This window comes from Rhincodon typus, chromosome 9, assembly GCF_021869965.1.
Source record: "Rhincodon typus isolate 14 chromosome 9, sRhiTyp1.1, whole genome shotgun sequence".
NCBI lineage: Eukaryota > Metazoa > Chordata > Chondrichthyes > Orectolobiformes > Rhincodontidae > Rhincodon > Rhincodon typus.
Window position 1 is genome coordinate 69,858,209 of NC_063340.1, and position 25,000 is coordinate 69,883,208.

Genomic DNA, 25,000 nt, shown 5'->3' on the forward strand with positions numbered 1-25,000 from the left:
TCATGCTTTACGGAAATCTAAATCTTAAATGGAAATCTACTGGAGGTTCTGAAGGTTATAACTAAAGTTTAAGCTTTTACAGCAACAATAAAGGCCGATGGGCCCATCCTGTCCTCACCAATCAAACATCCATCCATTCAATCCAGTTTTCCTGCACTTGACCCATAGCCTTGTATGGTGTTTCAAGAATTCAAGGCTCCCATCATTAAGGCAGTGAGGTCCAGATACCTGTCAATCTCTGAAAATATTTTTTTCCTCAAAACCTGATGCTCTTTATCTTAAAACTTTGTCCCTCATTATTGACCCTTCTACTAAGGGGAAATGTTTTGTCCTATCTAATTACATCTATGCCCATCAGAACTCTGGGTACCTCAATCAGATCACTCCTTACTCTCCTACGCTGTAAGGAAAACAACCCCAGACTATCCTCTCTACATAGCTGAATCACTCCACCCAGGAAACATCCTGGTAAGTCTCTGCTGCATGTTCTCTATTGGAATCACATCCTTCCTATAGTGAGGTGATCATACATGCACACGCTACTTCAGTGTGGCCCAACTAAGATGATATATAACTCCATCACAACCTCTCTGCTTGTGTATCCAATGCCTTGACTAATAAAGGCAAGTATTTATCCTATCTGCCTGCTTAACCACCTTATCAACCTGTCCTGCTGCCTTCAAGGATCTAGGGACATGCACACCAAGATCCCTCTGATCTTCTGTTCTACCTAGGGTCCTAATATTCCTGTGTATTCCATAGCCTAAGAGAATAGATGGAAGGAAATCCAGTGGGTGCAGTTTATTTGGATTTCAAGGCAACTTTTGACAAAGTCCCACATAACAGGTTAGTGGAATAAATTAAAGCACACAGGATTTGTGGTAGTCTATTGATATGGATTGAGAACTAGTTGACAGACTGAAAGGAATGGTAACAAATGCTTCTTTTTGCAGGTGGCAGCCAGTGATACATGGTGCAATGCACGGATCAGTACTTCTGCTCTAGCTAGTCATGATATATGTAAATGACTTGGATGAGGGAATCAAATGCAATATTTCCAATTTTATTAATGACATAACTGGATAGGATTGAGAGTTATAAGGAGCATACAGGGATGCTTCAGGGTGATCGAGTCAAGTTGGGTGTCAGGACTAACATACCTCGGATGCAATATAATGTGGACTAATTTGAAGTTGTATACTTTTATATGAAATAAAAAGCAGTGCTATTTAAATGGTGATATCCTGGAAATATGGATGTACAAAGGTGTCCTTGTACACCAATGAAAACAGCCAGGTGCAACAAGCAGTTAGGAAGACAAATGGCATGATGGCCTCCACTGCAAGAGGATCTGAGTTCACATGCAGGGATTTCTTACTGCAGTTATATAGGACCTTGGTGAGACCTGAAGTATTGTGGCGAGTTCTGGACTTGCTACCCATCTTCCTTATAGTGTGATGACAAGGACTGCACACAATACTCCAACCTTTTTTTTCCCAATGCCCAACCAATGAAGGCAGCATAACATATGCCTCCTTTACCATCTTACCTACTTGTGTCGCCACAAATAATGTAAATTATTTAATGTACAATAAAGGTACACTGATAATGTCTTAACATTAACTATTTAATGTACAATTTGTTAAAAAGCAAATGACATATGTCAAGTAAGTGAACTTATCCTAAGATCCCATTTCTGACTCAAAGGAAACCACTTACTGTGCAGCTGATAAAATGCAGTGCATAGCAGCATCACTAAAGAGGACCAGGAGAGGCTTACGATCCTCCAGTTTACCCTAGCAAAAAAAGCAAACACAAGTCATTCAGCCTGCATTTATGTAAATTTATGCCATCACACCAAGCTTCCACCTTTGACAAAGTAAATAGAATCAGTAAAGAGAACTGATAAAATTAACGCTGTAACCTGCGCTAAAAGGTTCAAATAGATGTGTATGTGGAAAATCCTATCAAAGGACAATTTAAGAAACTTCAAAGCAATTTCAACCTTTTAAATCTATTTTTGATCAGGTACATTTACGTATTGAGATCTCACCCATGTTTACCAATCATTTTAACTGATCATTTAAACTGAAAATGAAATACAAGCCAATTGTTAGGCTGTCAGCTGAATTTGCTCAGTTAATGTCCACAGACGTAATTAAAAAGGAATATTAAGCTGGAAACACAACACAAGAGCATGACTGGAATACTGAAAATGCAAGAATGTTCTACATACTTAAAATAATTTAGCCTTCAAATACTGCTCACCCAACATCCGCAATTTAAATCTTGACCACTCAGAAATTTTGATGGCCCCATGTTAATTCAACTTACTAAATGCCCAAAAGACTATAAAAACATCCTGTACAATTTTAAAATGATAACTTAATTTAAAGTTTTTTTAAACTTTACTATAAAAAGCTTAGAATAATGAGAAGTTCATTCTACTTTGGGCTTAAACTGAGATTTCAAATTCCCAACCTAAAACTGCCAACTTCGAAACTTGACCATTTATCTTATGATGATGCTGTCACTTTAAAAGGTTGTTTTATCCTGTTTTGTTTTGAAGAAAGGTTGTAAAGCAGAGGCACCGGGCAGTCTACCAGAACCACTAGAGTAAATAACTGGTCAGGCCTTGGGTTTTCATTTTAAAAATAGCCCGAATGGGTGTGGCCAGCTCTCACAGACCAGGCATTCAGTTTTGTTTTTTTTTTAGCTTTAAGCAGTCAGAAGCTGTTCAGAGTCTCGAGAGTCAGGAGCTTCAGTAAACATCTCTTGGCTGCTACACTCTCTGAAATCTCGAGGTTTCTTCCTCCTGGATTGAAGAACTACATGTAAGAATCTGTGTCTAAATTTGCCTTTTTGCGCAAAGGGGTGTGTTTATGCGATGTTACAATACTGGAACAGTTAATTAGTAATAGGTACTGTATATATTATTTGGTTAAGTTTTCCAACAGTTAAGTTATTCTGTATTCCTCTTCCTTTTGTTTGCATTTTAACTATAGTGTTTAAATCAATTGTGTTTTGCTTAACATCAACTAGTTTGACCAGTGGCATTGCATCTGGAACACGGCACTTCATATCGATCTTTAAAATAAGTAGTAAAGGTCTAGGCTATCTTCTCAAAATATTTTGAGGGAATCTGGTTGGGGCCGTAACAGTTTTTTTACTAGAAGATATTACCTTTCTGCTGATGGCAATAAGGAGACATTCTGCTGCTTCGAGCTGCAATTCAGGTTCCGTTAATAACATACACAGAACCTCAAGTAGCTTGCAGCTATCAGCTGTTATATGGTGCAAAGCAACCCAGTCCACATATCCAGCCAGGGTATTCAGAGTAGCTACTGCAACACGACAGTGTGCCTTGGCCTGAGGAAAATAATTTTACGGTTTAGAAAATCAGCTGCAAAGCATTCAAACATACAAATGCATGATTTATTCACCATGTATGGAATCTATAAAGACATTTAAAAACTGCTGCAATGATTGTTACACAATTATTTTATTCAATTTACATTTTACAAATTGGAGGTATCAGTAGCAAGGTATCTAGTCATGGTTCTTTAAGCAGCAGGGAGAAACACAACATAAATGGAGTTTTAAAAAAAAAGCTCCTTAACCTCCCAGCAACTTGAACTTTGCACAACACCTTAACAACTGAAAAACTTCTTTGCAAAATTCTGCTTTTTGGTAAAATTTGCAGGACCTCCAAGGTGCTCTTGGAAAACAACTCTAATAGTATAAATAACAAACGGTTACCCACCTTATTTTCTTGAGTAGTATCTGCTTTCTGCAAGAAATTAAAAGATATCAGAAACAGTTATTTTACAAATGGTGAAGATAATAAATAGACATGGAGTTGACCATTTGTGAGTTTGTCAGCTCAAGCACTATATCGTGCATTAGGTTCTGATTGCTCCAGAGGGTAACTTATGAAATTCAAGAGTTATTCTAGTATTATCAGCAATAGACAATTATATAGTAATTACCAGCTGTTTGTAGCTCTGTGTATGCTCTTGCAAGATGTCCAAGAGAAAACTGAACAGCTGCATCATATTTTGAGTTAATGCATGCTGTATGTCCTTACGCCGCTGAGCAGGAATAGTCTGGAAAGTCACAACATCTTCTACTAAGCGCAGAAGGATCAACATCACCAGCTCAGTTTGTGTCTCCTAAGATAAATAAAAAGTTACATTGCATACATGGGGAAAATTAGAAACAAAAATACCAAATATTTGAGGTTTTGAAAATTTGTACACCAAATGTTTAACTAACTTATTTTTGTAACTTAATGAATGATAGTAATTACAATCTATCTTCTTTCTTAAGTTGTCAGCTAACGTACGTACACTACCATTAATTATGTCATAAAAGGCTTTGACAGAGTGGACACACTGAGTATTTCCACTTGGGAGGGGGAGGAGGAATATTAGAGGTAAGCATTATCATAAAATCAAACAGGAATTTCAAAAGAAACTTGTTCATACTACTTTCTGATTAAAGGTGCCAGTAGCACAGAGTGTTGATTTGAACTCTATACTCATGTTTGAGGAGAAGCTAAGCATGACTGATAAGGAAATAGAAGATTACACTCATTGCATGAGTAGAATAAGGAGTCTCAAGTGGTACATGACCAGCAACATAGGTCAACTGATGCTTTTTTGTGGAAAACATTATTTGTAATTGTACATAAATAAAGACAGAAATGAGAGAGAGAGAAACAGAAGTAGGAATTGCAAAAAATATTAACAACACAATATTTTTATCAACTGTTACAAAAGAACATATTCCGTTTGGAGAACCTGCTACTGGTAGTTTTGGACTTACCCCCATGGCAGTTAGTTTATCCATTTCATTTAGCATATCTGGCCACTGCTGTGGCCATTCACGCTTGATCATTTCGACCACAATTCGGGAAAGTGCATCCTTAATGTAAGCCTCTTCCACCATAATATTATGAGTACCCTGAGGATGCAGAAGAAATGAGTGATCAACTTTTTTTCAAAATTTTCAAGTTTATAAAGATTTTCAAAAATCAACTTGTGTGTTTGAATGCAATTACAGTGCTATGTTAAGCAGAAAAACAAAGGGCAGGTTTTGCCAAGGGGAAAAAAACATTTTTGCACATCTTAAGATTGATGTGGAGATTGCAAGGTTGCATCTATTAATACTGATTGATAGTTAATACCCAGCTTTGTTTAAACTTCAACATACCAACAAGCTTGGTTTGTTGGTTCCCTCATGCAAGTAATTGTTACAGATTATAAATAGCTGAATTACTAGCACCAATTCTTGGGGTTTGTTGGATATCACAGTTGTCAACACAAAAATGACCCACCTGATTTCTGCTTTCTATTGACTAATTTTCGTGCTAATTTGTTACCCCTATTACCTTGAGCCATAATTTTGTCAACAACCTCATGTGCCATCTTTATCTAATCACTGTAACCAGTGATTACTTGCTTATCTAATCTCCTAATTACAACCTCAAAAAAGTTCTAACAAATTTGCTAATTGTAATTTTGTTATCGCGCCTTAAATAAGTAAAAGTTCCCTGTTTTCTCTGCAGCTCCCATCTTGAATAGCATGGTGATTTCTGGAAAATAAAATGCATCTCATTACCTCTAGCTACCTCAAACTAGGAATCAGGCCATTGAACCCATTCATCCCATTATTTCCAACAGTTTTATTTCCAATTGCTGTTTGGTCATACAGAGATAAATAACTTGCATCATTTGCTGTGGAGCCAATATTTATTGTCCGTCCCTAAATGCCCTTGAGAATGAGTTGTTGCTCAATTGTTGAGTTTATACAAGCCACACAAATATATTTTTGGAGAAGTGAATATGGGATATTGGGGTGGTGGAGACAGATAGAGTTGAGGTCAAAGATCAGCCAGGATTGTTTTGCATGGCACAGCAGGCTCCAAGGATTGAACAACCTACTCTCACTGCTAATTCTCATGTTCTCATTAACAGTTCTATTCAAAAATGGTACAACTGTCATCTATGACCATTCTCAAACACTCCAGAAAGGACAGAGACACACACACACAAATAAGAGACACCTGTGGGATTTGCATTAGAGTCTTTAATTTGAAAAATGCTCAACATACAGACAGTAATCTGGATGAGGCAGATATTGTGTGTGATTTTCTGCATCACCTGCAGCATTTTCTTTTATTCTACCCAGAACTTGGATCATGCCTGAATCTAGTTGTAATATTAGATCATTGGGTTTCCCAGTTCATCAGCTTCCAAGGGTCAGTTTCCATGAAGGAAAGCATTGCAGATTCTGTGATTTGATACAGCAACAGCCAGTGTGTGGCTATGCTGCAGTATGCTAAAGTACCTTGGTGATCCCAAACAAGTTTGGGGAGATTGCAGACCTGTAGACCAATGCTAAGCAACATCTCTGTGTGCTACAGTTTCTAATGTTAGAAGTACTAGGGGTGTTCAATGTTCAGTGTAGTCAAGTCGCCAACTTTGATCGGAGGTATTCCAGAAGTTTGAACACATGGTTTTGGATTACCCGACTTCTGCCAATATTAATGGAATTATCTTAGCTTGGGTTAGCTGTAGTGGATAATCATTTGTTGTTTCACGTTACTAGCTGTTACAAGATGTTCTAAGCAGCAGGTGATCACCAGAGGAGGAAAATGAGAAAACAAGGGGAGACAAGAAATTGTGTTTCTTTACTTCTAAGATCCCAAGCCTCAATTCCCCAATTTCATTCACACCCAAGTCACCAATGTCTTAGTTCATCCTCTCAGATGATTAATGCCCCCTGCCTGCTTGTCTGTCCATAAGCGGTTTCCACTTTGTGATGCAGTTTTCCACAGTGAAGGAGTAACTTCTGCTGTCAGTGATAGAGCTGTGCAAATACTCAAACACACAGAGACAGAGCCAAAGATGTTTATGTACCATCTGATACTTAGCAGTGCCTTCAGCATTCTAAGTTGTTAAACGATATAGTTCATATAAAAGGTATTCATAATTCACAAATTGAGATTGTCCATGTTTTCAAGATACAGTTTATTTGGATCTTTTAGTGAGCACCCTTTACTGGGAAACAATAGTTTGTACAAGTTTCATTGTAAATAGTGTATAACCAGTTGAGTGAAGTCAGAAAAGCTAATAAGACAACTTACGCGGGATAGAAGAGTCATCACACTATTCTTCAGTTGGACTTTATCACGGTGTACCATACCATTCCAGCGAAACCTAATTTTGAAAAACCAATTAGGAGATGTCTTTACTACATTATTCTGAAAATACCACATACCATATAACAGGACTGACTCAAGGGAGGAGGGGGGTTTCAATCCAAATTGGCTTTGAATAAACATTTAGTGCAAGAGAAAGGAAGTGTACTTGTGTTCATGTATCTATCATGCTGGAAACGAAAGGCCAAATTTTGCAGTGGAAATGAAGATGAAACGGTCAGTTTCTTGTTGCTTATTTATTTCACTGACCATTAAACTATTGTAAAAAAACTCTTGAATTAAACCTTAAATGAAGGCTTAATTGGGTTTTTAAATGGCATACTTACTTCATAATTATTATGAACCATCCTCGCTAACCCTGAAATGGTAATTTTGTGCTGTGGTGCATCAAGCTTCCTCATTACAGTGAATCTATTCCACTTTTCTAAAGTTTGTTTATATCAGTACTATATTCCTGTTTAAACCCAATTCTTTATTGGACCATTTCAAATTGAACTTCCTGATTGGCCGTCTGAGAAAATACTTGTGATAAGCATCCACAAGTTGCCTCAGCTGCCTAAACCCTGAGATTTAGAACTACCCTCCTTTTCATCCTCTAAGAGGCACTTCAATGTTATTCTCCGAGTACACTTTTGACCACTTGACCTAATATCTCTTTATTTGGTTCAGTGACATATCTAATTTTATAATGTTCCTGTGAAATGCCTTTGGACATTTTTATTACATCACAAGGTGCTGTAAACATAAGCTGTTTTCACTTTTTGCTTGTCCACATCACTGTTGTCGAATGTCTAGGAATTACTTTGGTTTCTGCATTAAATTTAAACTGCCCCAGGAAACAGGACGTCTACGTCAGAAATCACCAGATTTTCGGTGAGAGTTGCTTTCTTACATGATCTAAGGCAAGGACCATTCATTTGCCATTGACTGCAATTTTTTAAAGCCATGGCCATCACTACTTTCCACTGAAATGTGGATGTGTCACAATGTTCATTCAAATAAACGCACACTATGCAACTACAAGATAAGGATTTATAAAATTTAATATTTACAAGCACACAAGGTCCTTACTTGTACTATATTTTGTAAATAGCATTAATAGTACCACAGGATATTAACTGCACAAGAAAAAAAACAACTCACTTTATAGAATGCTCCAGAATCTGAAGGCCAAAGTGACGGACAATCCCAGTGTTATTTTTCTCAGCCAGACGTAGCCCACACTGCACAGTATGTGGACACTTCTCCTTAAACTCTTCACAAAACTGTAGCATTAAGAGAATTTTACATCAATTCAGTATGCTTGCGTAACCTTGCTCGAGGGAATTTTTCCATCAGTAAAGACAATCACAAAAAGTCAAATACCCACAGTAAGTCTCTCAGCAAGCCAGCTTGGAATCAAAAAATTGTGACCATATATCAAACTGAATGCAGAAAATACAAGCGTGCAAATTCAACATTGAAACTTCGGCTCAACAGGTGTTTAGCACAAGTTCCCACCGACGAAGTGGAACATCAAGTCTGTGTCACTGATGTCACTGTGTACCTGCACCACCCTGGAAAAGGAAGCTTGTGCACTTAATATTGTTGTTATGGATCTAATATCGCTATCTTGTTCTCCTCACTCTTGTTAACACCTTTGCTCAGTGAGTGGGGCAGGGAAACCAGCAAAATCTCTGAACGTTTCTCAGGTCAGTGTCTTTACAAATAATTTCATGTGTACAGGACTGTGACAACAATTAAAAGTTTAAGTATTAAATTGATATGCCATGAAAATGCCCTACATTATTATTAAAATACTTACACCTAAAATACTAAAAATTTACTGATACAAGCATTATAACATTATGCTGTGTAAGCCATTACACAGGTCGACCACATTACCACATCACAGATCTTGCAACTCCATGAGCGGTGAATGCGACCCCTGCAGTTGCAGCAAATGTACCCAATAGACTGCAGTCGGTTCTGCTATAAACGTGATAGTTGCGTTCTTGTGCAACATCCCATTATAGAAAAATCACACTTCTGAAATAACGGGGCCTACAGGAACGGTGGGGTTAGGGGCAGACCACCAAAACAAATCCACACAATATCTCTCAAAAATCACTCAAAAGCCTAACACAAAGGATAGCACAATTTGAATAAGTGTTTCATTCAAATCTAATAATGAAATAAAAGCAAATTTAACACTTGACCTTGAAAAAAATGTCATGACAACTTGCTGGGGGAGGAGGTTGTATTGTACCTCTCACAGAAAGCACTTCATGATAAGCCCATGAAGTGATCACGTGATGCCGATGCGGAGACTCTTTCGGTGCTAACATTATACATACTCATGATAAAGCCCATGAAACGATCATGTGATGTCCACACATACTCCTCCGCGCACCAATGGAATTGCATTATAGCCAACACAAGTTTGCATTTTAGAAATAGCATGCCCCTATTCATCAAGCGCATTACAGCCAATCCACATTGTCAGAACACGTTCTAGCAGAACTGACTGTATAATGTAATTGTATTTTAATGCTGTTTTGTTGCTTACAGAGCCACAAATGAAAAGCTTGTTTGGACCTTTGCTAATCTTAACTTTGATAGAAACACAGCTATTCATGCAAGAAAAACTGTTGGAATTCATTTCTCAATAGACAATGCAAACAGAACTTTTTTAACCTTACCTTTCACGCTCAATGATATTTGCAATGCAAATTACAAGAAATGTTAATTATTCATTGATCTTGTTGATAAAGAATCATAGGCAATTATGGATTGAAGTCACATGAATTAGATGGGCTACCCGGTAAGTAGTTAAGAGACAGACTATTAAGGTTACATCTTGTTAATAAACCTGTCATCAAGGAAAATAACTGTCTTGCTTCATACTTCAGCATCTGTCTTAGATCTATTTAACACTGTAACAGAAGATGGGTGCCTAAAAATGAAGATTGGAGATCAAGAATTATTATTTTTCCGACAGCAGACTAATTGAAGACACTCTTCAGAATGGCTGAAACCACAAAAAAGTCTCAGGATAGAATTTTCCATCTATATTCCTTGAATCTAAACCTTATGACCAATGGGAGAAATTAAACAGACATTTGGACATGGGTTACATCCTTACCAAAGGTGATCCTTGCCTTTGCAATGTCACTTTCTAACAATAGCAGGATGGATGAAAACTAATTTGAAAGCTTGGGACTCATCAGTTTAGCGTGGAGGGAAGTTTGGATGATCTACTAAGCCTTTTAAATAAAATGTTTTAGATACACGAGGAATGGTCAGCCACCTACCAATTTAGAATGATGGATGGTTATTCTATACATTATAACAAAATTTAACAGGCTAAATAAAAGATTCCAGAAAATCTATTATTTAGAAATTCCTGGTTCGATGCTTGCTTTCAAACTGTTAGACAATATCTGGTGTTAATTGGAGCAAAATTCTCAAATATTTTTGATCAAATGCCTCAACTTTGAGGATTAAAAAAAACTCTGTCATTTTCTGGAATCCTTATAGTACAAATGGGACATTCAGCCATGTCACAAAAGACAGAGGATTCAACATTCCCAGAATTTCAAGACCAAACAGATGTGGGAAACATAACAATACAACAGAAGAGGGTAAAGACCTTTTTGGCACATTTGGCTCATGGCAGGAATGGAGTAATAACGGAAAATGAACCCTAGGAATACCTGTGCAATTACAAAGAGATGTTTCAGATGTGATTTGAAATGTCATCATGCAGTAAACTGCCCAAATTGGACCAAGTGCCTGAGGCAACCCACAAGAGGGGAGGCCTGGAAGGTGGGATTGGACATTGATCAGCCCTAGGGATATGTTCATGTTCAAAGCAGCTTCACTCTGGAAAGAGAGGAGTATTAGTCACAGATTCATTAATTGCACCGTGTTGTACAGTGTTTGCACATACACAGTAGGTAGAACAGACTGGTTGAAATTTATTTGGGATTCATTCAGAACGAAGGAACAAGCTTATGGATGAGGGAGAAAAGAACCTTAAACTCTCGTCATTCCCATCCTTGGGTCCTTAAATAGAGGTGTACATTCGTGGTGGATGAATGTTGAAGTTGCCAATGATGTGGGCTTTTTTGTTTTAAAATCCTGCATAATGTTCAGTTTCTTGGATGTTGCCAGAGCTGCATTCATCCAGGGTGAATGCAGGGTATCTTATCATAGTCCTGACTTTAGTCTTCTTTATGGTGGACAGACTTTGGGAGTCATGAGGTGAGTTATTTCTTTCTGAATGTAGGCCCTGATCCTCTTCATCAGCACTAGCAGGGAATGTGTCCACCTTCAAAGCCTAAAAAAATAATGGGCAAAGTATGTTGGGGTAAATTTCCACACTGCAAGACAGATGCTAGTTCTGTAGACATACTATAAAAACTCTGGAATACAAGTAAGTAGGAGTACAAATTTGCAGCACTATACTTTCAGGATCTAAAGTCTCCAGTACACTTTGGCATGTTTTAAGAGAACATGGTAACTCTGAGAAATTGAACTACATTTACTTCAATGCAAGTGGCCTGACAGTTAAGGAGGATGTACTCAGGGCATGTATGGGAACATGGGACTGGGACATCATAGCTATTCCAGAAACATGGCTGAAACAGTGCTTCTGTTTCCTCCCACATTCCAAAGATATGCAGGTTAGGTTGACTGGCCACGATAAACGCGGCGATACAGCGACAGGATAAGGATCTGCAAAGATGCTCTTTGGAGGGTTGGTGCAGACACAATGGGCCAAATGGCTTCTTTCTGCACTGTGGGGATTCTATGATTCTATGGGTTATCAGTTTAATCCCAGGTTTTCACCAAGGGAATATTTTAATTTTGGGAAAAGGAGTCATGTTTAAAACAAAGGCTGTTAATCCAGAGACCAGAAAGGACAAAGCTTTTTTTTTCTGGCTTGAAAACATGATTAATTATATATTCGACCATAAAAACAGATTAATAGCATTTATCAACAGAGTTTCACATGGTTCCAAAAGGATTCCAAACCACCTGCAATAATACATAGTCTCTTACCTCCAAGAAAAAGTAAATGATCACCCCACGCTGAAAACCTCCTTCAATATAGCTTAAAACCAACAAACAACATACTGAACAAAAACCAACCCCAGTCAACAGCCAACCTCATCACTGGCTCCAAACTGGCTAGGTACTCAACATCATCTACCGGTTTGATATCAAAGCAACAGAGCCCATCACGATTTACTTCACACACTGCATAATATTCAATATCAGGAGTTTCCTTTTGTCCCGCAATAGAAGTCAGATGAGAGGCAGATAAACAATACAGATTCAACAAAGCTGTCTGTCCATGCAACTAATCGAGACAATTTCTGCTTTGTTAGCTATTTGAGAATGTCAAAAAGCCATATAACTGAGGCAGTTTCAGAAAGGAAGGATCAAACATTATAGGAAGAAGTTGCACATACAGTCCTGAGGACTTTGACCAGAGAAGATACAACCAAGCAGCTAAAGATAACAGGGTGACTGTTTCATCCATAGCTTGCAGAATAGTCAACCCAACACCATTTGGATTGTTGCCCCACGTATCCCGGACGTTTGAAGGGGCTCAGTTCAAAGAAGTCTGAAGTAATCTACTTTGTTATTAGTCATAGAAGAACATTTCTAACCGGTTGTACCGTAGTGTAATTTACTGTTTATGTTAAACAATACCCTTATTATTCAAAATCTGAAAACTGTGTCAAAGTCAGAGAAATGTACAGCACGGAAACAGATGCTTCAGTCCAACTCATCCGTGCCAACCAAATATGCTAGATAAATCTAGTCCCATTTGCTAGCATTTGGCCCATATCCCTCTAAACCCTTCCTATTCATTTACCCATCCAGATGCCTCCCTGCAGCTCGTTCCATACATGCACCGCTCTGTGAAAAAGTTTCCCCTTAGGTTCCTTTTAAATCTTGTCCCTCTCAACTTAAACCTATGCCCTCTAGTTTTGGTCTCCCCCAACCCAGAGAAAAGACTTGTCTATTTGCCCTATCCACACCCCTCATGATCACCCCTTAGCCATCAACAGTCCAGGGAAAATAGCCCCAGTCTATTCAGCCTCTCCCTATAGCTCAAATGCTCCAGCCCTGGCAACATCCTTGAAAGGATTCAGAAAAGATTTACAAGTTTCACAACGTCATTCCTAAAGCAAGGAGACCAGAATTGCACACAGTATTCCCAAAGTGGCCTAAACCAATGTCTTGTACAGCCTCAACATGCCTTCCCAACTCCTATACTCCATGCACTGATCAATAAAGGCAAGCCTACCAAACACCTTCACTATACTATCCACCTGTGACTCCAATTTCAAGGAGCTATGAACCTGTACTCCAAGGTCTCTTTGTTCAGTAACACACCCCAGGACCTTACTATTAACTGCCCTTTTTTGCCTTTCAAAATTGCAGCACCTCACATTTACCTAAATTAAACTGCATCTGCCACTCCTCAGCCCATTGGCCTATCTGATCAAGATCCCATTGTACTCGGAGGTAACCTTCTTCACTGTTCACTATAGCTCCAATTTTGGTGTCATCTGCAAACTGACAAACCAAACCTCCAATGTTCATATCCAAATCATTTACAGATGAATGGTAAAAAAAGTCAACCCAATGGCAATCCTTATGGCACACCACTGGTCACAGGCCTCCAGTCTGAAAAGCAACCCTCCACAACCACCCTCAGTCTTCTACCTTTGAGCCAGTTCTGTATTCAAATGGCTAGTTCTCGCTGTATTCCACGTGATCTAACCTTGCTAACCAGTCTACCATGAAGAACCTTGTCGAATGCCTTACTGAAGTCCATATAGATCACACATACCGCTCTGACCTCATCAATCCTCTTGGTTAATTCTTCAAAAAACTCAAATTCAAGTAAGTGAGACACAATTTCCCACGCATAAATTTATGTTGACTCTCCTTAAACCAGTCCTTGCCTTTCATGTAAATCCTAACCCTCAGAATTCCCTCCAACAACTTGCCCACCACTGATGTCAGGCTCACCAATCTATAGTTCTCTGGCTTTTCCTTACCACCTTTCTTAAAATAGTGGCACCAACTTCCAGTCTCCCAGCACCTCACCTGTGGCTATTGATGATGAAAATATCTCAGCAAGGAGTCCAGCAATCACTTCCCTAGCTTCCCACAGAGTTCTAGGGTACACAGGTCCCAGGAATTTATCCATCTTTATGCGTTTCAACACGTCCAGCACCACCACCTCTATAACACGAACGTTTTTCAAGATGACACTATCTATTTCCCCACGTTCTACATGTTCCGTTATCCTTCTCCACATTAAACACTGATGCAAAATATTCATTTAGTATCTACCCCACTTCCTGCAGATCCACACATAGGTGGCCTTGCTGATCTTCAAGGGGCCCTATTCTCTCCTTTGTTACCCTTTTGTCCTTTATCTATTTATAAAATCCCTCTGAATTCTCCTTAACCCTATTTGCCAAGGCTGTCTCATGTCTCCCTTTTGCCCTCCGGATTTCCCTCTTAAGCATACTCCTAACTGCCTTTCTACACATAATCAGAAAATTTTCTTGTACACACAAATTCCTCTCCATCCATTAACACTATGGCAGTCCATGTCTGGAAAATTAAAAATCCCCTACCATAACCATCCCATTAGTCTTACAAATAACTGAGATCTTCTTACAAAATTGTTTCTCAATTTCCTGCTGACTATTCAGGTGTCTATAGTACAATTGCAATAAAGTGATCATCCCTTTCTTACTTCTCAGTTCCACCCAAATAACTTCCGTGGACGCGTTCCCAGGAATATCCTCAAGTACAGCCATGATGTTGTCTATCCCTAATCAAAAATGCCAGTCCCCCTCCCCTCTTGCCCCCCTTTTGATCCTTCCTGTAACATCTATGCCCTGGAATATTAAGCTGCCAGTCGTGTCCATCCCTGAGCTACGTCTCTGTAATTGCTATGATATCCCAATCCCATGTTCCCAACCATGCTCGGAGTTCATCTGCCTTATCCTGTTAGGCCTCTTGCATTGAAATAAATGCAGTTTAATTGAGGAGTCCTACCTCACTCTGTGTTTATGACTTATAAAAGGTAACCCAAACATGCGACAGTAAATAAGAATTTGGTTGTGAGTGACAAGTACGAGTGACCAATAAATAGAAGACGCACGAGCTCAGATATACAACAAAGGACAACTATCTTCAAAACAAACCATTCCAATGCTGAAATCACTGATAAGGATTTCAACAGAGCAGCCCAGGCAGAGGTGCAGACAAGTGATACAAAAGAGATGGAAACAGTATTGAAGAAGACGTGAGGACGTGAAGCTCATATTAGACTCAAGAGAACCAGAGATGAATGCCGTTTCATGTCAAAAAGCAAATAGAAAATAGAAAGCAAACTCATTTCAGGTTGACAAGACTCTGACATAATGGATAATATTAGGGATGAGTTCAACCACTGGATCTTACCTATGCAAATCACCATAAAGAAACCAAAGAACAGAATTTGTGTTCATCTGTGGGCACCAAACCAAACAATGCAATGAGAAAGGAACTTTATACAGAGAACCGATCACAGGAACAACAAATGGTGCTCCAAACACTTTGCCAAACTTGATCTCAAACGTAGGCTACTAGTCAATTAAGCTCAGTACTTTCCGCTCATAACCAATATAAAAGCATCAATTTGGAAAAAAAAACTTAGCAACTCCAGTATTTCAGCACGATTCAGTCGGCACTTCAAGCACTTGAAGGCATGCTAAATATTGGTAATGACATTCTCATCTACAGTTGAAGTGAACGTGAACTTCTGACACACCTACAAAGTCTTAGAGAATGCAACCTCACTTTGAGCAAGGACTTGCCTTTGTTCAGCAGAATCAGATTCTTTGATCATGTTTTGCAGTGCAGGAGTATCACAGGACCAAAGGAAGGTTAATCTGCTACAAAGTGTTGTAAACTCTGTGAGCATGCAATATCTGCTCAGACCCCTTGTACGATGTAGTCACTTCATTCCTTACATCACTACATTCAACTTCCCTAAACAATCTGACAGAAACGACCATGTGAGCAGACTACATCGGATCAAATAACACAGTCAAGTTGTACAAATACTGACTTCAAACAAACAAAAAAAAAACGTCCACCAAAAGACATAGGAATAAAAGTATACCATTCAGCACATTGAGTTTACTCCACCAAAGTGATCATGGTTGATCTGAAAATACTCAATTCCATTTTGCTGCCATATCCCCAAAACTGTGCATTCCCTTGGTGATTTAAAAATCTGTCCAATTCAGCTTTGGATATTCCACAGAATATTGCCTTTGGTCCTAGACTCTCCCAGAATGGGAAACACCCTCTCTGCATCTATCCTGTCAGCTCCCAAAAGAATCTAATGTGTTTCACCAAGGGTACCTCATTCTTCTAAATGCCACTGTACATCCCACCATACCCAGGATCAAACTAGTGAAGCTTCTCTAGACTGACCCCAATGCCAGAGTATCTTTCCTGAGCTAAGGGGCTCAAAACTGTTGTGTTCCAACTGCAGTCTGACTGGTGCCTTATATAGCTTTAGCAAAACCTCCCTGTTTTTTGACTCCATTCCTTTTGGAATAAAGACCAATATGCATTTGCCTTCTCTATTATCCACTCAACTTGGAAACCAGCTTGTGATTCATGCACATGTAATCCTTTTGTGCTGCAGTTTTCTGGCATTTAAATTATATTTCGCTCTTCTACTCCTCCTGCTAAATGCATAATCTCACATTTTCCCACATTATACTCCATCTGACAAGTTTTTTTACCCATTCTCTCAACCTGTCAATAATCCTATGTACACTTATTGTGTCATTCTTACAAACTTGCCTTGCCACCTATTTTTTTGACATCCACAAACTTGGTAAATAGTACATTTACTTACTTCATCCAAGTCATATGTATTGTAAACAGTTGTGGCTCTCTATTATTTATAGGTTGCCATCCTAAAAATGCTCCTTTAATTCCACTTCCGTTTGTATTAGTTAGCCAATCCTCTATCCACGCTAATAACTGCTACCAACACTTCAGCAGGCTTGGGGAGGCTCAACTATATTCTGGGGACCCAGGTTCAAACCTTGCCATGGCAGATGGCAGAATATGAATTCAATTCAAAATATCCAGAATTAACAATCTACTGATGACCATGAAACCATTGCCAATTGTTGAAAAAAACCCACCTGGTTCACTAATGCCCCTCCCCAGGAAGGAAATCGCTATCCTGATCTAACCTACATGCAGCTTCAGAACCACAGCAATATAGTTGATGCTCAATTTCCATCTGACATGGCTTAGGAAGCTCATCTCAAAGAAATGAAGCCGGATGGATCACCTGGCATCAACCGAGGTCCCAGAAAAGACAATGCCAGAAACAGCCCTGTTGACCTTGCAAAGTCCCCCTTACCAATAGTTGGGGACTAGTCGCAAAATTGGGAGAGCTGTCTCTCAGATCAGTCAAACAAGTCATACTCAAGCAATTAAACAGTCAATGTCCCAGATTCCGCCATCACCATCACTGGATATGTCTGTCCCACCCAGCACAGACCCAGCAGAGATGGCAACACAGTAATATAAAGTCAGGAGGAAGTGGCCCTGGGAGTCATCTACATTGACTCCAGACCCCACGAACTTTCATGGCATCAGGTTAAACACGGGCAAGGAAACCTCCTGATTATGATGTAGCATCCTCCCTCAGCTGTTGAGAGTCAGTACTCCTCCATGTTCAGCAACCCTTGAAGGAAGCACCAAGTATGGCAAGGGCACAATATGTACTCTGGGTGGGGATTTCAATGTCTACCATCAGGGGGACAATTTTCTTTTCCCCACAGAGGGTGGTGAGTGTCTGGATCAGGTTGCCAGAGGTACTGGTGGAGGGGACCCCAATTTTGTCATTTGAGAAATATTTAGACAGGTACATCGTGGGCAATGGGTATGGAGGGATATTGACCAAGTGCAGGCAAATGGGACTATTTTAATTTTGAAAAAACTGGGTGGCATGGACAAGTTAGGCCAAAGGGCCTATTTCCATGCTGTAAACCTCTGAATCTATGGAGTCTGAGTGGCTTGGCAGCAGCACTGATTGAGCTGGTAGGGTCCAAAAGGACATAGCTGCTAGAGTGGGTCTAGAGTAGGTGGCGAGGGAACCGATGAGAGGGCAAAACACACTTGACCACATCCTTACCCGTCTGCTGGCTGCAGTTGATTTGAGTCATAACAGTACTGGTAAGAGTGACCACTACACAGTCCTTGTGGATACAAAGCCGCACCTTCAAACGGAGAATAATCTCCATTGTGTTGTGTAGCATTATCACCATGCTAAATGGGACAGACTTCGAACGCACCTATCAACTCAAGCCTAGGCATTCATTAGGCACTGTGGGCCATCAACAGCAGCAAAATTGTACTCTAGAACAATATGCAATCTCACAGCCCAGCATATCCCCCACTCAACTATCAAGCCGGGGGATCAACCCTGGTTCAATGAAGAGTGCAGGAGGGCATGCCAGGAACCTGAAAATGAGGTGTCAACCTGGTGAAGCTACTAAACAAGACTACTTGAATGTCAAATAGCTTAAGCAGCAGTGACAGACAGAGCTGAGTGATCCCACAACCAGTGGAAGAGATCCAAACTCTGCAGTCCTGCCACCTCCAAACACCTCACTGGAGGAGGAGGGTCCACAAATACCCCAATACTCGAAAATGGAAGAGCCCAACACATCAGTGTAAAACATAAGTCTGAAGCACTCACAGCAATCATGTGAGGTGCTTTACACCTTCATGTCCACATGTATAACTGCAATTTTGAGGCAATAACCAATTGTAGGCCACTGTTAAGCCTATAGAACAATCCACACAGCAAATAACCTTCAAAAAGAACAGTGAGAGTAGTCAAACTACAAGAGTCCCAGCTCTATTTTAAGAATCAGACAGGCGAGTTCAACGCATCCAACTCATCTTTCTCGCCATCCTTTGCCAACAATTGGTGCTACTTAAGTTGCAAAGAATAAGCTGCTGAACGACATCTCAACTACCTAAACGTAAATGAGGTACCAAAGTTGCAAAATTTAGACAAAGCTGCAACATTCCAGCTACATATGAAATTTAAGGAATAAAAACAGGATGGCAGCAGTATGGTCAAAATGGCGTATACGTTGCAAGATTATCACAATATTCAAAATGAGCTGCAACCACATCTGAAGTAACATTACTGACAGTGTTACTCCACAGCCACTGAGAGAACATGTTCTAAATATAATGTGAAAGGGGAATTGTCAATACAATTACCTCCTTCAGGAGAAGATAAGATTCCCAGGAATTTACCACATTGATAACATAAAACTCAGATAGTGTTTGAGATATCAAACAACACAAATTCTTGTGTTCCTTGCAGAACATTTTGTTCCTTGTCACTACAACAGGGTTTCAGTTGCAGAAATAGATACATGTACTTCACCTCAACTAAGGCAACTATGGGCCATGACAACACTCCAGCAATAGCACTAAAGACATGCTCCAGAATGTGCCACTCCTCTAGCCAAGTTCTTCCAGTACAGTTACACTCTTGGCATCTACCCAACAATTTGTAAAATTGCCCACATATGTCCTTAACATAAAAAGCAGCACAAATCCAACCTGGCCGATTAACACCCCATCGGTCTAAAGCAGTCAACTTAAAACATGACTCAATTTTTGCACCATCTCTCAAATGAGAAATGACAATAGAAATGAGTTCGGTAACTTCACAAACTACTTAAATTTCAATCATTGAATAAAAAAATTGCACTCGAGAGTTAATGGAAAAATCAAGATTCTCACACATTTTGAAAGCAGTGGTCCATAACAATTGGGATCAAGTTGTCAAAGGAGTTGCACCACTCTTAACAATTAGAGAGTGACGCCTCACTCAACTGCACAAACACTGCCAGCCACATTCATCTTTGCAGTTTATCCTCATGCCTTTCTCACGGAGTGGAGAGGGTTTTGGGAGGCTGCAGAAGGACTTGCGACAAGCTAGGAGAGCAGGCAAAGAAGTGACAGATGGAATACAATGTGGGAAAGTGCGAGGTTATACACTTTGCTAGGAAGAATGGAGTCTATTCTGTTTTCTAAACAGGGAAAGAGTGTGGAAATCTGAAGTACAAAGGGACTTGGGAATCTTTGTTCATGATTCTCTTAAGGTTAACTTGCAGGCTCAGTTTGCAGTGAAGGAAAACACAACATTAACATCTATTTCAAGAGAGCTTGAATTCAGGAGCAGACATGTACTGCAGAGGCTGTATAATGCTCTGGTCAGGCTGCATTTAGAATACTGTGCGCAGTTCTGGGCCCTGTATCCACGGAAAGACATGCTTGTGGGGATGGGGGCCGGGGTCTAGAAAAAATTTACAAGAACGATCCTGGGAATGAAAAGCTTGTCATTTGAGTAGTGGGTGAAAACTCTGGGCCCATACCCAATGGAGTTTAGGAGGTATGAGGGAGTACCTGATTGAAACTTACAGAATACTGAGATTGCTAGAAAGAGTGGACTTGGAGAAGATATTTCCACTGGTAGGAGAGACTGGGACCTAACGGCATAGCCACAGAATGAAAGGACTGATAGGAGGAGGAATTTCTTTGGCCAGATGATGGTGAATCTGTCGAATTCATTGCCGCAAAAGACCAAGGAAGCCAAAGGATTGGGCATATTTAAGACAGAAATAGACAGGCTCTTGATTATTAGGTGGATCAAAAAAGTTATGGGGAAAAGACAGGAGAATGGGCTTGAGAAACAGATCAGCCATGCTCGAATAGCGGATCAGACTCAATGTGGCAAATGACTTAATTCTGCTCACCTATCCTATGGCCTAGCAAAGCTAGTCACCAACATAGCACAAATGCAATGAGAAGGCAAAAGGACTCATTGAAAATAAATGCAGAACGAAATATGAAATTCAGAGCCACACCACAAGAGCCAGGTGACAGAACATTTGAGAAACTCGACGTTCACGTTCAGATGCAAACAAGGATGTATGGCATCTAATTATTTCTTGTAATCAATACAAAATGATCATGACTGAATGAAGTTTGAAAAAAAAACAAAATCACAAAACATACCACTTTTTAAAGCACTGGAACACAATATATGCTGAACTTGATTCAGATATTTGTTTTTCAGATGAAGAACATGTTAAAAGAAACAACATTTAGTTTTCAATGGACACGAGTACCATCCAAACAGTAGCAGTAATGCAAACATTATAGAAAGGGAGAAAATTAGAACAATCACAAGGGATTAGGTATGGAGCAAACTATTGGAATTTAAGGCAGACCCCCCGGTCTGATTGCCTACATCTTAGAGTCTTAAAAGGAAGAGGCAGCAGATATAGTGGATTCATTAATTATGATATACCAAAAGTTCCTGGTTGCAGAAAAGGTTCCACTAGACTAGAAAATGCTATCACTAAATCCTTACTCAAAAATGGAGTGAGAAATTAAGAGACTGTAGACCAGTTCGTTTGACATGAGTCAATGGGAAATTGTTAGACTCCATTCTGAAGTAATAGCAGGATATTTGGAAAGTAAAATATAATCCATCAGAGGCAGCATGGTTTTTTGAAGGGTAAGTCATGCTTGCTAGATTTCTTTTTGAAGATGTAACAAGCAAAGTGGATATGGGGATCCTGTAGTTGTCGTATATCTGAACTTCAAGAAGGCATTTAATTAGGTATCACAAAAAATATATACAGAAATTAAGATCATATGAAGTTTACAAATGGGTCTTTTTCAGGTTGGCAACCTCTACCGAGTGGGACGCGAAGGGTTCAGTCCTTAGGCCTCAACACTTCACAATCTACATTAATGATTTGGACGGAGGGATAGAAATTCCTTTGACAAATTTGCAAGCAACACTAAAATAGGTGGGGTTAAGTAAGCCGCAATGCAGAAATAAGAAATTTACCAAGGATACAGATAGGTTACATGAACGGGTCAAAATTTGGTGTACGAAGTTTAACATGGATAAATGAGAGGTTGCCAATTTTGATTGGAGGAATAGAAAGGCAACTTTCTAATTAAATTGAGAGAAACTTCAGAGTGCTTCAGCAGAGAGGGATATTGGTGTCTTCCTGCATGAACTGCAGAAAACTTGAATGCAGGTACAACTGGTAAAAAGGAAAGCAAATGGAATTTTGGCATTTATTGCCAAAGAACTTGAATATAAAAGGAGGGAGTGCTACTGCACCTGCACAAGACTTTAGTGAGAACAGATCTGGAGTAATGCATGCAATTTGGATGCCCTGCAAGGAGGGGTGTAGTTGTCCTGGAGGCAGTTCAGTGAAGGTTGATTCTCGAGAGGAGGGGTTTGTCTCACGAAGAAAGATTGAGCAGTTCAGACCAATACTCTACGGAGTCCAGAAGAAAGGTATATAAGATGTTGAGGTATATAAGATGCTTTAAAATAAAAGACTGACAAGGTAGACGTGGAGAAGATATTTTCTCATATGTTGCAATCCAGAACAAGAAATTGTAGTTTAAAGGGCAATGGGTAACAGATTTAAACCAGAGTTGGGGAGAAATTACTTCTCTTAAAAGGGTTGGAACCAGAATGAGGTTGATGCTGGGGCATTGAGTAAATTTGAGAAGATAAACCTATTACTAATTAAAAATCTGCCTAAGTGTTATGGAGATCAGGCAGGAAAATGGAGTCAAGGCTAAAATGAGATCAGCCAGGACTGCAACAAATTGCAGAGCAGGCTTGAGGGGTTGAATTGCCTACTCCGGTTCCTACTTAAGATCCAGTATCATACGTTGTTATTCTACCTCATGAGAGAAAAACGTCCACAAACCATTACATTACCAAATTATCTTCAGCTGGTGAGAAAATCTTGTTTCATTGTGCATGATCAAGTGAAAAGCCCACACCAATTTTTTTCTTTTAAAAACAGTTGTTTCTATGCAGGTGAAAGTCTGCCTTAACTTGCGCTTAAAGAAAATGTGAAAAATATTCATTAAATTCAAGAGTCAATTTAATTACAATTGAATGTTAGAAAACAAATTTATTCAGGTAATTTTTAATGAACTGGTAATGTACAAGAAAAAATTACTTCATCACAAAAGCTCAATTTAGTGCACTGAAATAGTCGACATTTAAAATCACCACGTTTCATCATGCATCAAATCTCCACGAAAGTTCCTCGAAGGGAGACCACGGACAAGTTCAAGAACACATTTTCTGCTTCTAAAAAATTGTACCTTTTCCCTTAATGAATCCAATAATAGTACTAAGACAACAGGTGATTCTCATGGTCATAACATATTTCACTTTCATTAAAGGTTCTTCAAAAACAGGTTAAGAAAGATCTGCTCATCAAATAAGTTTTCAAACTAGTTCAATCATGCCTGCAGCCTTGAAGAATCTACTTTTCAGAAAATAACATCAGGATGGACATCCAAAAAGATCAGCATTCTCACCTATAGCCATAAAGATGCCTTTCCTGATTGTGCGTTCTACTTGAAAGGATTTTAGCTTTCATTTTTACCTATCTCTTGGCCACCAAATCTTTATACTGTTACCCTCAAATTCAACTTATCTACTTTGATATCTCGATATTTACAGATAGTAAATATTTCAATGTCTATATCATGAAATTTCATGATATTATTCCATGAACAGACTTTTTCCTGGAGTCTGGAATCGATTCCTTGATCTTAATTTTGTTAAAGTCAGAAGTCACACAACACCAGGATATAGTCCAATAGGTTTATTTGAAATCACAAGCTTTCGGAACATAGCCCCTTAGTCAGGTGAAGTGAGAGAGAAGCACACAGACACAGAATTTAAAGACAGAGATCAAAAGATCATACAAATAGTGAGAGTGCAGTGTCAAATAATAAGTCTCTGCAGGTGATCAAAAGTGTCAGACAGTGTCTCTAAAGTGTCAACAGCTGAATATGAGCAAATAGATGACCTATAATCTGATTATAGTCCAAGGTTATAGTCCAACAGGTTTAATTGAAACCACAAGCTTTTGGAGCACTTCTCTAGCTTCCACCCTAAACATATTAAAAACACCACCCCCCACGGACAAGCCTGGTGCACATACAGGATCTGCTTAGATAAAGAAGAACGCAACGGATACAAAGATTTTGAAGGATGTCCTAAGAACAGGACACAATGCTCAACTCAATCACCAGTTCCAACGTGCACAATGAAAAACTGCAATGACCTCCTCAGAAGACAGACAAAAGATACAAACGATAGAGTACCCTTGGTTGTCCAGTACTCCTCCAGAGTGGAGAGACTACGCCATGTTCTTCGCAGCCTTCAACGCCATTGATGACAACAAGCATCTCGCGAAGACCATCCGTACGCCTGCATTTCATGCCTTCAACTAACTGCCAATCCTTAAACAGACCTTTATTCACAGCAAACTACCCAGCCTTCAGGACAATTGACCAAAACACAGCACAACTCTGCCACGGCAACCTTTGCAAGACATATCAGATCACCAACATGGATACTACTATCACACATGAGAACACCACACACCTCATACATGGTAGACAACATTGTCCAAGTCACACAAGTATCTATCTCGGACGCTGCAGGCAAGGACACCCCAAGGCGTGGTATATTGGCAAGACCATGCAGACGCTACAACAACGGATGAATGGACACCACACAACATTCGCCAGATAGGAACATTCCCTCCCAGTCGGGGAACACTTCAGCAGTCAAGGACA

At 39.5% G+C, this 25,000-nt stretch overlaps 2 protein-coding genes across 3 annotated transcripts in view; one reads left to right on the forward strand and one right to left on the reverse strand.

Annotated features, from left to right (window-relative positions):
* LOC109933180 (exportin-5) overlaps positions 1-11,456 on the reverse strand; it is a 61,983-nt gene extending 50,527 nt beyond the window's left edge. Inside the window, exons 1-8 of one of the 2 annotated variants that reach the window (XM_048600922.1) lie at positions 11,242-11,456; positions 8,369-8,490; positions 7,151-7,223; positions 4,828-4,965; positions 3,990-4,172; positions 3,764-3,790; positions 3,184-3,369; positions 1,720-1,796 (exon numbers count right to left, since the gene is read on the reverse strand). In XM_048600922.1, the coding sequence (XP_048456879.1) occupies positions 1,720-1,796; positions 3,184-3,369; positions 3,764-3,790; positions 3,990-4,172; positions 4,828-4,965; positions 7,151-7,207 (668 nt within the window). In that variant the 5' untranslated portion in view covers positions 7,208-7,223; positions 8,369-8,490; positions 11,242-11,456. The remainder of the gene's footprint in view (positions 1-1,719; positions 1,797-3,183; positions 3,370-3,763; positions 3,791-3,989; positions 4,173-4,827; positions 4,966-7,150; positions 7,224-8,368; positions 8,491-11,241) is intronic. The other variant, XM_048600923.1, reaches the window with a different exon arrangement.
* A 13,109-nt stretch (positions 11,457-24,565) lies between these two features.
* LOC125484075 (apoptosis-stimulating of p53 protein 2-like) overlaps positions 24,566-25,000 on the forward strand; it is a 26,707-nt gene continuing 26,272 nt past the window's right edge. The window contains exon 1 of the mRNA XM_048601343.1: positions 24,566-24,623. Within this exon, the coding sequence (XP_048457300.1) occupies positions 24,566-24,623 (58 nt within the window). The remainder of the gene's footprint in view (positions 24,624-25,000) is intronic.